The 14,808-nt window shown below is 36.1% G+C and overlaps 1 protein-coding gene across 1 annotated transcript in view; it reads left to right on the forward strand.

The window, feature by feature from the left end:
* GON4L (gon-4 like) overlaps window positions 1-14,808 on the forward strand; it is a 62,639-nt gene that overhangs the window by 19,297 nt on the left and 28,534 nt on the right. Inside the window, 2 exon segments of the mRNA XM_032464079.1 lie at window positions 2,798-2,990; window positions 8,359-8,460. Of these exon segments, the coding sequence (XP_032319970.1) occupies window positions 2,798-2,990; window positions 8,359-8,460 (295 nt within the window).

Genomic DNA, 14,808 nt, shown 5'->3' on the forward strand with positions numbered 1-14,808 from the left:
GTCAGTCCTAGGCTTTAAAAACAGAATATTGAATAAAACAGATATGAAAGGGCCATTTAATTTAATCACCCTGCTTTGGAGTGAAAGAATAATAGTGTTGGGGTATAATAGTGTTCTATATTACCATTTATTCCTACACATACTGAATGATTGAACTTGGGGAATAGCAGTGTACAAGACAGAGAGGGTCTTTCTTCTTAGAGCTTATAGTCTGCTGGAGAGAGAGGAACCATGAACACATTAATAATTTCATGTGGTAAGTGCTATAAACTAAATAAAAACAAGGAAATAAGGTAGTGCCTGTGAGAGTACTCTACCTAGGATGCTCCAAAAAGTCCTCCTTAGAGAGATGACATTTGAACTGAGATCTGAATGAGAAGGAGCCAGGTGTCTAAAAAATCTGGGGAAAAAGTATTACATATTGAGGAAACAGCACATTCAAAGTCCCTAAGATGGGAACAGTCTTGACATGTTCAAGGGACAAAAACTAGCCAAAGTATAGGGATCATGGGAGAGAGTAGTAGGAATGAGGTCAGAGAGCTAGGCAAGAGCTAGATCATGAGGGTTTTGGGAAAACCATTATAAAGAGTTTAATTTTATTTTAACATTTAGGAAATCTTTTGTGTTATTTTCTGACTGATGTTAAAAATGTCCCTTTGGTAAATTAGGAGTTTGGGATTAATAGATACATAGTACTATAAAATAGATAAACAACAAGGACCTACTGTGTAGCAAAGGGAACTATATTCCATTTCTTGTAATAAGCTGTAATGGCAAAAATCTGAAAAGAAAAAATATATGTGTATGTATAAGTATAGCTGAATTGCTTTGAAACTAAGATTGTAAATCTACTGCACTTCAATAAAAAAAATGTCCCTTTGGTTAAGGTTTGGGAAATTGACTATAGGAGAGCAAGAGAGGAAACAGAAATCTATTAAGATATTATTGCAGTAGTCTAGGGATAGCTTCCTAAACTGATCTACATACTCAACACAATCCCTATCCAAGTCCTAGCTGCTTTGTTTTTTGCAGAAATTGTAAGCTAATCCTAAAATTCACATGGAAATGCAAGGGACCCAGAATAACCAAAACAGTCTTGAAAAAGAACAAAGTTGGAGGTCTGTACTTAATGATTTCAAAACTTATGACAAAGTTGCAGAAATCAAGACAGTCTGGTACTGGCATAAGAATAGACATACAGATCAATGGAACAGAATTGAGAGTCTAAAAATAAACTTTTAAACTGTAGTCAGTTAATCTTTGACAAGTGTGCCAAGACCAATTAATGGGAAAAGAATAGTCTTTCAACAAATGGTGCTGTGCAACTGGAAATCCACACGCAAAAGTATAAAGTTGGACCCTTTGCTCACACCACACATGAAAATTAATTGAAAATAGACCATTGATCTAAATGTATGAGCTAAAAGTATAGAACTCTTGGAAGAAAACAGTAAATCCTTGTGACCTTTGATTAGGCAGTGATTTCTTAGATATAATACCAAAAGTGCAAATGATGAAAAAATAAATAATTTGACCTCATCAAAATTAAAAACTTTTGTGTCTCAAAGGATATATCAGAAAAGTAAAGACAACCCACAAAACAGGAGAAAATAATTGCAAATCACCTATCTGATAAGGGTCTTGTATCCATAATGTATAATGAACTCTTATAACTCAACAATAAAAAGACAACCCAATTAAAAAATGGACAAAAAATATGAATAGACATTTCTCCAAAGAAGTATGCAAATGGCCAATAAGGACGTGAAAAGATGCTCAACATTATTAGTCATTAGGAAAATGGAGATCAAAACTATGATGAGATACCTCTTCTCACCCACTAGTATAGCTATAATAAAAAAAAACATGGATAATATTGAGTGCTGGCGAGGATGTGAAGAAATGTGGAACCCTCATATTGCTTTTGGGAATGTAAAACTGTGTTGCCACTGTGGGAAACGGTTTGGTGGTTGCTCAAAAAGTTAGACATAGTTACCATATGACCCAACAATTTCACTCCAAGAGAATTGAAAACATATGAACGAAAAAACAAAAACAAAAAAAGAAAAAAAAAAAGAAAGAAAACATATGTCCATGCAAAAGTGTGTACACAAATGTTCATAACAGCATATTTGTAATAGCCCCCAAATGCAAACAGCCCAAGTTTTTATCAGTTGATAAATGGATGACTAAATATGGTATATCCATATAATGGAATATTATTTTGCAATAAAAAGGAATGAAGTAATGATACATGCTGCAAAATGGATGAACTTTGAAAATGTTTTGCTGAGTTAAAGAAGGCAGAGATAAAAGGTCGCATAAAGTGTATGAATCTTTTTATATAAAATGTCCAGCATAAGCAAATCCATAGAGACAGAAATTTAGTGGTTATCCAGGAGTGGGAGCAGGGCAGAATGGGAAGTGACTGCTCAGGGGAATGGAGGGAGTTTCTTTTGGGGGTGATGAAAACATTTTGGTATTAGATAGTGGTGATATCAGGTCCCACAACTCTTTGAATATAGTAAAATCCACTCAATTATACACTTTAGAAGGGTGAGTTTTATGGTATGTAAATTATATCTTAATAAAGCTGTTATAAATGTTCCTGGAATGTTGGTTTTAAAACGGATGTTATTGTCCTTAAAGTTTCTCAAAGAGTAATAAATCCAAATTATTTAGAGAAGAGACCTTGTGGTTTAAGCTAAGAAGAGAAGCACATAGGATATGATGAAGTTTGGAGAAATTGAAAGCAGTAGGCATTCAGTGATATGTTTTTTCCTTCTCTGTTGGCTAGCCCATGGATGACAGTCTCATTGCATTCCGAACTCGCTCTAAGATGCCTCTGAAAGATGTTCCCCTGGGGCAACTAGAGGCAGAGCTCCGAGCTCCAGATATCACCCCCGACATGTATGACCCCAACACAGCAGATGATGAGGACTGGAAGATGTGGCTGGGGGGACTCATGAATGATGATGTGGGGAATGAAGGTCAGTGGCTTTGTTTGCATTTATTATCTACTCTGTCCATTATCTTTGTGGTAAAATTTTCATTAGTTAAAAGCTTAAAGAAGGGGTGTTTTGGGTTAGTTGATTTAATTTTGCATTTAACAGTTCACTCTAAATGAGGAAATGTTCTTCTCCCCCCTCCACCCACCACTCCCTTTTTTCTGTTTTACAGTCTTTTGGGAAATCATTTGAATGCTAAGTTTCCTCCCATGAACCATAAATGCACACATAATTTTATATATGATTTCATGAGAGTGTATGGACTCACTCACAGGCTATCATGTTAGTTAAGGGTCTTCATGATGCAAGTGAAAGAATCCTGACTCTCAGTTGCTGAAGGTCAGTCAAAAGAAACCAGGCTTTGGGAAGAGCAGAAAAACCTGCAGTGGAAGTGAGGCACTGTTCAGGCCCACCTCCCTCTCTGCAGCTGTTACCGCTACTTCTTTTTGTCAGTCAACTCCATTCTCAAACCTATTTTTTTTCTACAAGGCTGGAACTATGGTCATAAGCACATCATTTACTTTTTGCTTTGTCCCCACATCAGAAGGACTCTCTCCTACAGGATCCAGTTGGAAAAATCTAGAGGAACAACTCCAGTTGGCTTGGTTTGATCACATGCCCACCCTGTTGGTATTGCATGGGATTGCTAGGGAGACTGTTTCAGCATGGAGTCCTGTGACTGGCAGCACCTCATAGAATAGTGTGTTTGGAGTAGGCAGTTACCCAGAAGTGATAGTATTTCCAGAGGTAGGGAAGGAACGTTGATCAGACAAAAACAATGTTGACTACAGTCATACACGGTGCAACCCTTATTTGTTTTAGAATATAAGTGAAAGTTCTTACTTTGAAACAGTGAAATAAACATCGCTGAAGTTGTCATGGTGATTTTTTTAAAACGCATGTTATAGTGGAAATCAGACACCATTCATAATTTTGTGCAATGTTTCTTTAGATTTAGAGGAAATAAGAGATTGACTTTGTTTGTAGTAATTCCAGATGATGTCATATTCTTTTGATGGAATCAAAGCAACTGTGTTACTGTTGTTTCCTTTTGACTCTCTTCAGTGGGGAGTGACCAGGCTATTCTTACTAGTTGTGCTGTGGAAGACTCACACTTTAAAAAAAAAAGTGTAAAACTGAACCAAGGTCAAACTCTTACTTGCATTTTTATGTGGAACAGAGTCACCCACTATCTCACCCTAATCTGTAGCCATAGTCGTTCCTATTTCTGAATCGGATCCTTTCCTATCAATGTTAATTACAAACAACTTACAGAGCATATCTTTATTCTTTTTCCTGTCTTCTAAGAACAACTACCAAAAGATTTTTGTGTTGAAAAGAATAATGCTTTAAGATAAATAAGAGAACATATAGTTTGGATGGAAATAGACTGAGTAAATGTTTGGGTAGATATGGCCAAGAATAAATCAAGATCAGTGAATGAAAGAAGTCCTTACATTTACCTTATAAAGCTTTTGATAATTATATTGCATATCATTTGGCAAATGTTTATCGAGTACTTTCCTTTTACAAGGCATTGTGCTAGGTTCTGTGAGAGATGAAGGAACAGAATCATTTTGTTAGGCAGTAAACATGTATGAATGGTGCCTGGTCCATTGTTAGATGCATGATATGTTTCAGATGAATGAAGTTGAATAAACTCAGATACACCGTAAAAGTGGCATAAATGCTGTTCTAAGGTTTTAGAAGAGGGAGAGAGAATTCTTGTTTAGTATGATCAGAGATAGCCATATGTAAAAGTGGTAATTGAGATGGACCTTTGAAAAATACTTGACAAAGTGATAGGAGAGGAGGCAGATGGGTGGATGTGACAGTAAGATAGTATGTATAATGGGTTCTGTAGAGTATATCCTCAGAGTTTTCTCTTTTTTTGTATTATGAGTAATACATGCTTGATATAACGAAACAAAATATTGTATAAAGAAAACTATTAAAGCCCCTCCCCATGATGACAGTTTCATACCCAAAAGGGATCACTGATAATAGTTTGATATGCATCTCTAAGAGTTTTCAAATATGTCGTTACCTTTTAGTTGTCCACATTAATGTGGCAATAGCAAGAATTTTAGTCCTAAATTTAAATTCCCTAGACGTTTAGAGAAGGCAGGTGACAAGAAGCAAATTGGTTTGAATCTTAGCATTTTTGTCCTTTTCCACCCACTTCTCTAGCAGAAGTGCTAATAAGTCACAAAATGCACAAACTTGTATGAAAGAGAAAAAGATGAAATTTGCACCTGAGTCATCAACTCAGGAACTGGAGTCAATATTAACGAGAAAGTCAATTCCTTAATGATTGACAACTGATATATTATTCCATTAGTCTTTCTGATAGGAGTCTAAGCTTCTGGCTTTTTCATTACTCACCCCTTTGAGAATTTGATGAAAGCTATGCAGCCAATCCCCAGAAAAATGTACATATCTATACACATGAAGGTTTTTTTCGTGTCATTTTTTCCAGGATTTATAATTCTCTTAAAGTTAATTTATTGACACTTCCTTTTTCTGTCAGCCTGCCCTGAGGTCCCTGACACTAAGACTTAAAATCTCTGCAGAAGGGAATGAATAGGGACAAAGATAATTCTATCCATTTTGTAGAAATCTCAGAGAAATTCGTTGTGTTGCTTAGTGTTATAGAATCAGTTTATTATACTGCTAGTATTTGAAAGCCAACATAATAGTCTAGGAGCATGTCTCAATCAAAGAAGTCTCTGGGGGAAAAAAAAGTCTCTGGGAGATTAAAGCAATTTTTAAATGAGTATGACTCTTCATAAGCAAGCTTTGCATTTTGTCCTTAGACCTAAGCTAAGACAAAATATTGACAGTAACTAAGTCAGGTTCCCATTGCTTTATTAGTGTAGCTTTATTTGGTACCCTGATTGTTATCACCTTGGTTGAAAGAGCTGAGATGCTAGCTATTGGGGAGGAAAGGCCAGAGTTGGCAGTCAGGATTTTGAGTCCAAGGCAGTGTTTCTCATAATACGGTCCCTAGAATTTGAATCAGAATCAGGGAGTATAAGGATGTATGTGCTGGGTGGTGTTAATTAAGGGTACAGGTTCCAGGGCCTCACTCCATACCTACTGAATCAGAATCTCTAATGGTTATTGTCTGGGAATCTCACTCTTATGTATCCTAAAGGCTGGAAACTACTAGTCTGGGAGAAATAAGAGCGTATAAGGGTCCATTGAGGAAATAGAACAATGGTTCGTAGGGAGGGTGAAAATCCCCTTTCTTCAAAACAGTATTTTTTTGTTTCTAACTTATTAGGACAGATTAAAAAAAGAAAACACAAAGCCAGTGAATAGGGTAGGTTTGGATCTCCAGATCTACTAGCTGAATTTACTGAGTGCTGGTAAATAGGAAATGATGCTAGCGATCCCAGTACCAAACTTCAGCCATATGCTGGTTTATTTTTGTAGCATTATGTGGCTAACTATTTTCACATGTTCCTACATATTATTAAATGTGAGAATCTCATTTGCAAAAATAATTAAAAGACCGCACTGGAGGGTACACCAAATTGAGATCAGCTGGGTAGATGCTGACATTGTTAATCCGTCAGAAAAATAATTAGACCCAGAGGGCAGGTTCCACAACCAAGATGCTAAAAGCTAAGCAGAACTCAGAAGAAACCTTTCCAAAAGATTTTTCAACATGTTTGCCAAAGGGATTCCCTGAGAATATTGGCTGACCCATTTTTATGGTGTGGGCAGAAACTGTCTATTGTAGTTTTTGCACCTATACATATGAGGATCTAAACCTGTATACACTATCCATGTGTTACAGGTTTTTCCCAGAACTTTTATTATTCAGCAGTATTTCTAAAGAACCTGCTATAAAGAGACATATATGGAGAGTACTAGAGAGATTAGGAAGATAGGATTCCATGCCTAAGGATTTAAAACATTTTTATTGGGGAGATAAACCCACAGATGGATAAAAAAGACTTCACATTTAAGTAGCTCTGTATAAACAGTGCAAATTCACATATTATAAACAGAAAAGTTGACTAAAGAATATCAGTTTAGTTTGGGGTTTATTGGTACAAATTTTCCAGTGATTATGAATCAAAAATGTGTATTTTTATTTTTAATGAATGATACTCATTTATTATGAAAAATTAAAACATTATGGAAAGGCAGAAAGTGAAAATTAAGAGTTCTATTCTTTAGTCTTTGTTAATTCTTTCTAGATATTTTCTGGTGTTTTCAATCAATTACATATTTATCTCAAATAACAGTTTTTTTTAATGAAAGGAATCATTATATATATTGTCCTGCATCTGCAACTTGCTTCTTTCGTTTAACAATATAATTTAGACGTTTTCCTGTTGTGATACATAGAGCTCTCCCTCTCCTGTTTAATGGCTGCATAGTGGTAAGGAATTTAGTTATTCTCTTTTGGTAGACTTTTTTTGGTTTAATTCAGTTCCTCAGTTACACTAACCACATTTCAAATTCTCAGTTGTCTTTTGTGGGTAGTGGCTACCATTGTTGTAGAGCAGGCATATGTAGAACATTTCCATCATTGCAGGAAGTTCTCTTAGACAGCACTGATCTAAAGTTGCCCCAGGAAAAATATCACCTTACAATAACGATTCTATAATTTAATGACTCCACAATTTTTATTTAGGAATTGAAAAGACATCATAGTATCAATGTTAGAGCAAATTATGAGGGAGAAGAATACCCATATTTCAATACATTGACATAACAAATGTTTTTTAACATTTTTTGTTATTTCTGAGTCTTATTATTCGTACTTATGAGTATTGTGTCTGTATTATAGTGTGTTGCACTTTGTCGTGCATGTACTGAACATGTGTGGAATGTTTACATTCTATATGTATATACTGTTTTATACTAAGGAATCATAATTATGGTCATAATATAATGTGTATATATTATATGTATATTAGAGTCATTTCTTTTTTCACTATCAATGCCTTTGTATAAATAGTTTCACCAAAATACTATTTTCATGAGATGCACTGCTCTAAGTGGGATTACTGAGATAAATTACATGTTCAGTTTTCTGGCTTTTGCTGCATTTTGAGAGATTTAAGTCTTTTTGGAAAGAAGGAAGGAACTTGACATATTGGAGAGAACAGGTGAGATGAGTCAGCTGTGGGAAATGATCTGTGCAAAGACACTGAGGGGGAAAAACAGCAAGTTATTTAAAAACTTAATAAATGTTCATTATTGCACTTGATCTTAGCCAAAAGGCTGAGAAGCGATTAAATGTTCATTATTGGAATAGATTCTTACGGTGCTGAAAATCTTAAATTTTCATATAGAGTACAGAGTTAAGAATAAGTCTCTTTTTCCCTAGATGAGGCAGATGATGACGACGATCCAGAATATAATTTCCTGGATGACCTTGACGAACCAGACACCGAGGATTTCCGCACTGACCGGGCAGTGAGAATCACCAGTGAGTCCGTGTTTACTATAAGTCCTGCTCTTGACTCCTCCACATCTACCTTTGTAAACTTTGCAGATTTTTGAGGGTAGAGTTTGCAGCACATTGAAGCGTCTCCTACCCATTGATTTTTCTAATTCTTTAAATTTACATTTATGTTCAAGAAGCCTGTCAGTCACTCATTTATACATTCCACAGTCATGCATTGAGAATTTGGCAGCGATTGTAGTTAGGATACCAAAATGAATAAGACGTGGTCTTTGCCAATAAGACATCAGCCTTGTAGGCTGATACAAAAAGAAAAAGTTACACTGTAAGCTGATGGGTGCTCTAATAGGTTGTGTATAAGGCACACTAAGAGGCCTAAAAGAGGGTATGATATCCTAGTGTGTGGTATGAAGTAGGGTGGGAGGGGTTATGGAAGGGGTCACAAAATGAGATGTTTTATCTTAGTTTTGAAGGAGCCATAAGAACTTTTTGGTGAATGGAGGCAGAGAGGGATATTGCGGATAGAAGGAGATCTGCAGACCACAGAACTGTGAAATGACAGTAACTGTGTTTGGAAAATAGTAAGTGGTTTGGGTTAGTTGTGTGTGTGAGGGGTGGTAGGAAGAGATGAGCAGTGTTCAGTTCATGGAGAAGCTCTGGATTTGAGTTTTGATCTGTCAAAAATGGAGATATAGAAAACAGTTAAATAAGTTGACTTGGTTTGAGTCATTTGTTTAAAAATTATTTCATTGGCCAGCTTGCCAATGATGGAAAACGTATTTCAGGAACTATTGATTTTTACTGAGTGTGCGCCTGACCCTGTAATGGGATAGTATACACAGCCTGGTGAAGGTAAGATGTTGGCTCTTGATCAGGTTATGAAGAGAGCTTTAGAAGCAACCAAAAGTGTTTATTATGTACCTAAATAACGCACGTCTTTGTGCAAAGAGAATTATGTAAACATAATCCTTTAGGACTTTTGTTCTATTTTATTGTTTTATTTCATCTTTCATCTTGTTTTTAGGATTAGAATGCCATTTCCTTTATGAAAATCTTCCATTTATTTTGGTATGTTATGACAATTAAGTTTAGAGGAAGTATTCAAAGGAAAGCACCAGGAATCAAAGAGAAAGTGTAGAATGAAAAGGCTTAAGGATTTAGGCTTTGAGAAAATGGTGAAGAAAGGTCTAAGAAAATATGAGAAAAATCAAAAGTCTTGTGTCAGAAACCAGGGGAAGAGTCTTTCAATGAGCGACTTGGCCACAGTGAAATGTGCTTGTAATGAAATGTTTTCTGCTTGAAGCAGAAAAGTAGACCTCATTTCAGTTCAGGTCTCAGCCTGGAATACACTTGCCTTCTCCTTTTGTTTGTACTTTCTTTAGTTTACAGATACAGTTGACCTTGAACAACTTAGGGGTTGGGGTGCCAAACTCTTGCACAGTTGAAAATCCAACTGAAAGTTTTGACTCCTCAAAAACTTTACTAATAGCCTTCTGTTGACTGGAATGCTTACTGATAAAATAGTTAATACATATTTTGTATGTAAATTGTACTATATACTGTATTCTTAGAATAAAGTAAGCTGGAGAAAAGAAAATGTAATTAAGAAAATCCTAAGTGGTTGAGGGGAGGAGAAGAAAATCCTGGGAGAGAATATATTTACAGTTTTGTACTGTATTTATTGATACTGTAAGTTTATGTTGTCTGTTTACAAGATGAATCATCTGTCAGTATCTACATCAGTATTATCTTAAATGATACAAAACACTGTAGATATACATATTACTAACGCTAGATATCAAAAATGGAAGGATAATGTGAAAAAGAAATCTTTATTTACAGGTGTAATAATTCATTCTTCATATAATGAAGAAGCAGCAGTGTGATTGCTTGATGGTGTCCTAGTGTAATCAGTACTATTGCTTCACAGTAGCCTAGCCTATATACTAATGAATGGTTATAAAAGTTTTATGGCGTACAATATTACAGGTATATTCATGTACAGGATTAGAATCATTGTTACATTTTTTTAAAAAATGTGATGATAGCCTGATGATGTTTTCTCTAATTAGTGAGAAATACTGTGTAGTAATGTAATTCTTTGAAAGCAAAGCTATAAATCAGTAAGAAAACTAGCACATTATTAATTTTATATTAAATATCACTCATCTTATGCCTAAGTAAGGACAGGCTGTCCACTTCAGTACAAGTCTGGCACGTGATGTTCTACATGATGAATAATTAGGCAGTGGCAATGGTGATGACACAAAAACAATTCATACAGTTCTTGCCGTACAAGTTTTAGGTCTTCCCAGAGATAAACGTACACAACAGATAAGTTTATTACCTGTAGACATGATGATTATTTACTATTCGTTAAGTGAAAGTGGATCATCATAAGGGCCTCCCTTGTCCTTGTCTTCACATTGAGTAGGCTGAGGAGGAAGAGGAAGAGAAGGGCTTGATCTTGTCTCAGGGGTGGCAGAGGCAGAAGAGGTGGAGGAGGTGGAAGGGGAGGCAGGAGAGGCAGGCACTTTCTGTGTAACTTTACAGAAATACATGGCAATTTCTGTCTGCCTTTTATGCTTTTTCATTTCTCTAAAAATGTTTCTGTATACTGCCAATCCTTCTTCCACTGTTTGCTTTAGTTTCAGAGTCTATTTCATAGAAGGGTTCATGTAAAAGAAGTCGAAAACCATCTTGAATACTTGGAACCCTTCTGCCAGATTGTCTAATGTCAGTTTGTTTTCTGGCATTGCTGCTTCTACTTCTTCCTCATTGTCTGGCACTGGTTTGGAAGCACTCATCTCCATCACGTCATCTTCTGTTAATTTCTCTGGTGTGATGTGTGTTCACTCTTGAATTTCTCCAAGATCCATATCATGAAACCTTTCAGCCCCTCATCATTTTTTGGCCATATCCACCATCTCATGATGTCCTTGATTGGCTCTGTTGTAAATCCCGTGAAGTCATGCACAATGTCTGGACACAGTTTTCTCCAGGAGAAATTTATTGCTTCATGTTTGATGGCTCTCATGGATTTTTCTGTAAAAATGATGGTGTCTTCAATGGTGTAATCCTTCCAGACTTACATGACATTCTTTCTATTCGGATCTCTTCTGTAGTGTTGATAACCCTTCCCATAGGTTACTGTGTATAATGAGCCTTAAAGGTTCCTATGACCCTTTGATCTAGAGGCTGAATTAGAGATGTGTTTGGAGGCAAGTAGATCGCTTAGATGTCTTTGATGTTGAACACATGGGGTTCTGGGTGGCCAGGGGCATTGTCCAATATCAAAAGAACTTTAAAAGGCAGTCCCCTTACTGGCCAGGTACTTTCTGATTTCAGGGACAAATTATGGATGGAACCAATCCAGAAAAAGGGTTCTTGTTATCCAGGCCTTCTTTTGTACAACCAAACACTGGCAGCTGGTGTTTATCTTTTCCCTTCAAGTAGCAGCTTTATTGACAAGGGCAGTCCTGGTCATAAACTCAACTGCATTTGCACACAGCAGTAGAGTTAGCCTGTCCCTTCCTGCCTTAAATCCTGGTGCTAAGTCTCTTCCTTACTAGTAAATATCCTTTGGCTTTTGTTTGTTTGTTTGTTTCCCTTCAGAATAGAACACTTTCATCTGCATTGAAAACCTGTTCAGACAGATAACCTTTCTCCTCAATGATTTTCTTAATGGCTTCTGTTGCCTTTGAATCAGCAGAGGCTGCTTCTCCTGTTATCTTGACGGTTGTGAAGCCAAACCTCTTTCTAAAATTAGCAAACCATCCTTTGCTGGCATGAAATTCTCCAGCTTTAGATCCTTCACCATTGTTTTGCTTTAAGTTGTCATATAATGACTTTGCTTTTTCTCAAGTCATATTAGAGTCTGAGATATGCCTTTCTTACAGCAATCCTGCACCCATAATGAAAGCTGCGTTTTTAATATGAGATATAAAAGGTATTTCACAGAAAGTGCAAGGTTTTCACATCTGCTGGCATATCTGCAGCTATGGCTTCACAAACTTCTTTTTTTTTTTCACTACGATCCTTATGCTGGATTCATTTATCTTGAAATGGTAGGAAACTGCAGCTGCTGACCTCAACCTGTGGTACACATGAAACAATTTAGTGTTTTCTTGTAATGTCATGACTTTTCTTTGCTTCTTGGGACCACTTCCAGCATCACTTTGTGTGGGTCCCATAGTGTTATTCAAGGTCTATGGTATTGCACTAAACACGAAAAATACTCAAGAAGCACAAGAGATCACTTTCTACAACAATATGCAATTTACTGGAGACATGACTACTCAGGCAGAGATGTTTTAAGCAGATACTTGCAAAACTTGAGCTCCCTGCAGTAGCAACAGGAGGTATAATCATATGAAATGATTACAGTAGGGCAGTGTGTACCACAGTTCATTTGATGCAGTTATGATTTAATACTGCATTTTAACATTTGGTTGCGTTTTCTATTGATTGTGAATGGCACCATCTACGGGCTGTAGTGTGTGTGTAAATTTTGATAAATTTAGCTTTTTGTAATAGATTTTGATATATTTTATGGTAGTAAATGATAAAATAGGCTAATAGCTACATGTATTTTATGCGTTCATGACACACCTAGCTTTTTCTTAAAATTTTGATATTGCTAGGCTCTGTAGTTTGAGGGTTTTTCAAATTGCTGTAATCCTCCTAAATTTTTCCAATGTATTTATTGAAAAAAATCTGTGTGTGAGTGGACCCACACAGTTCAATTTCTTGTTCAAGAGTCAACTGTGATTTCTCAGGGAGCTCCTCCTCAAGTAGGATTGATCTTGCTTTGTACTCCATACTATTTTATATGTCCTTTGAAATACTCATCTCTCTCATAACTGTTTATTTAGTATCTGTCTCCTCCCCTTGACTGTGAACTTCTCATAGATCTTGCATTATTGCCTTAGAGCTGGTGTTTTGCATGGGGCCGACAATATTTGCCAATCAAATAGTGAACTTTTCTGGGATTCCTGAATGAAGTATCTTCTTTCTACTCCTGGAGTTCTGTGTTTATAAGTGAAAACTGGGATAGCATTTTAATTTTATTTCTCCCTCTTGTTCTCTTCTGTCTTATGTTATCATGTTTAATTATAATCCCTTTAAGAAGACTTATCCTCACTTGGATGATAAAAATTAAAAAATATAAAAGCATAGAATCACAGTGTTTGGGAAGCTTCCTGTGGTCACATATATTTTCTTCCCACTTGAGCATTTGTTAACAGCTTGTCTGATGTGGCCTTTCAGTTTCTGTTTGGATACTTCCAGTGACAAGTTCATCAATTCTGCAGACAGTGTATCCTGCTCTTGAACACTTCCTCAATTAACATTTTCCTTATTGAGCCTGAATCTTACCTTTTATATTTCTCTGTTTGTCCTCTGTTGCTAAAAAAATATATAATTTATTCCCAAGTGTGCATAGTAAAAGGTGTTTCTTTTCCTGCATTTTTTTCTGTGCTATGTTAAACATACTAAGTTTCTTCAGTTCTCTAAATGCCAGAGTTCCCAGATTTCGGCACCCAGGTTACCCTCCTCCGGATTCTAGTTTTTATTTTTAAAAAAATTTCTCCCTCATTTTATTGTGAAACTTTTCGAACATATAGAAAAGTTGAAAGAACTGTATAGTGGGTATCCACATACCTACCACCTAATTTCTCTAGTTAACTTTTAATATATTTGCTTTATCATCTAGCTATCCATTTACTTCTCTGTCCATCTATGAATCCATGGATTTGTTTGTTTTGATGCACTTCAAAGTGAGTTGTAGACATCAGTACCTTCACTCTTAAGCATTTCAGCATGCATATCATGAATTAGAGCTCAATATTTGTTTATAATTTCCCTTTTTAGGTAAATGTATACTCATTGTATTACAGAAATCTTAAGTGTACCATTCAGTGAGGTTTGACATGCCTGCACTTGTGTAACCCAAACCTCTAACAAGAAAGAGAATTGTCACCGCAGGAAGTTCCCTCTTGCCCCTTCCAAGTCAGTCCCCACACCATCCCCCCAGGTGCAATCACTGCTCCATTTTCTTCTATCACAGATTAGATTTGCCTCTTTTAGAACTTCATGTAAATGGAATCATATAGTACGTGTTCTGTTCTTTCACCTTGCATAATGTTTTTGAGATTCATCCGTATTGTATATTGTCATTAATTTCTTCCTTTTATTACTGAGTAGGATCCGATTGTATAAATATACCAGTTTGTTTATCTATTTTTTATCAATCCCCAGGTACTGATGGACACGTGGGCTTTTTAATTTCTGGCTATCTTGAATAAAAATAGCTCTGAACTTTCTTGTGCAAGGTTTTTGGACAAATGTTTCACTTCTTTTCGGTCAGCTATC

Source organism: Camelus ferus, chromosome 21 (assembly GCF_009834535.1).
Source record: "Camelus ferus isolate YT-003-E chromosome 21, BCGSAC_Cfer_1.0, whole genome shotgun sequence".
In the NCBI taxonomy this organism is placed as follows: domain Eukaryota; kingdom Metazoa; phylum Chordata; class Mammalia; order Artiodactyla; family Camelidae; genus Camelus; species Camelus ferus.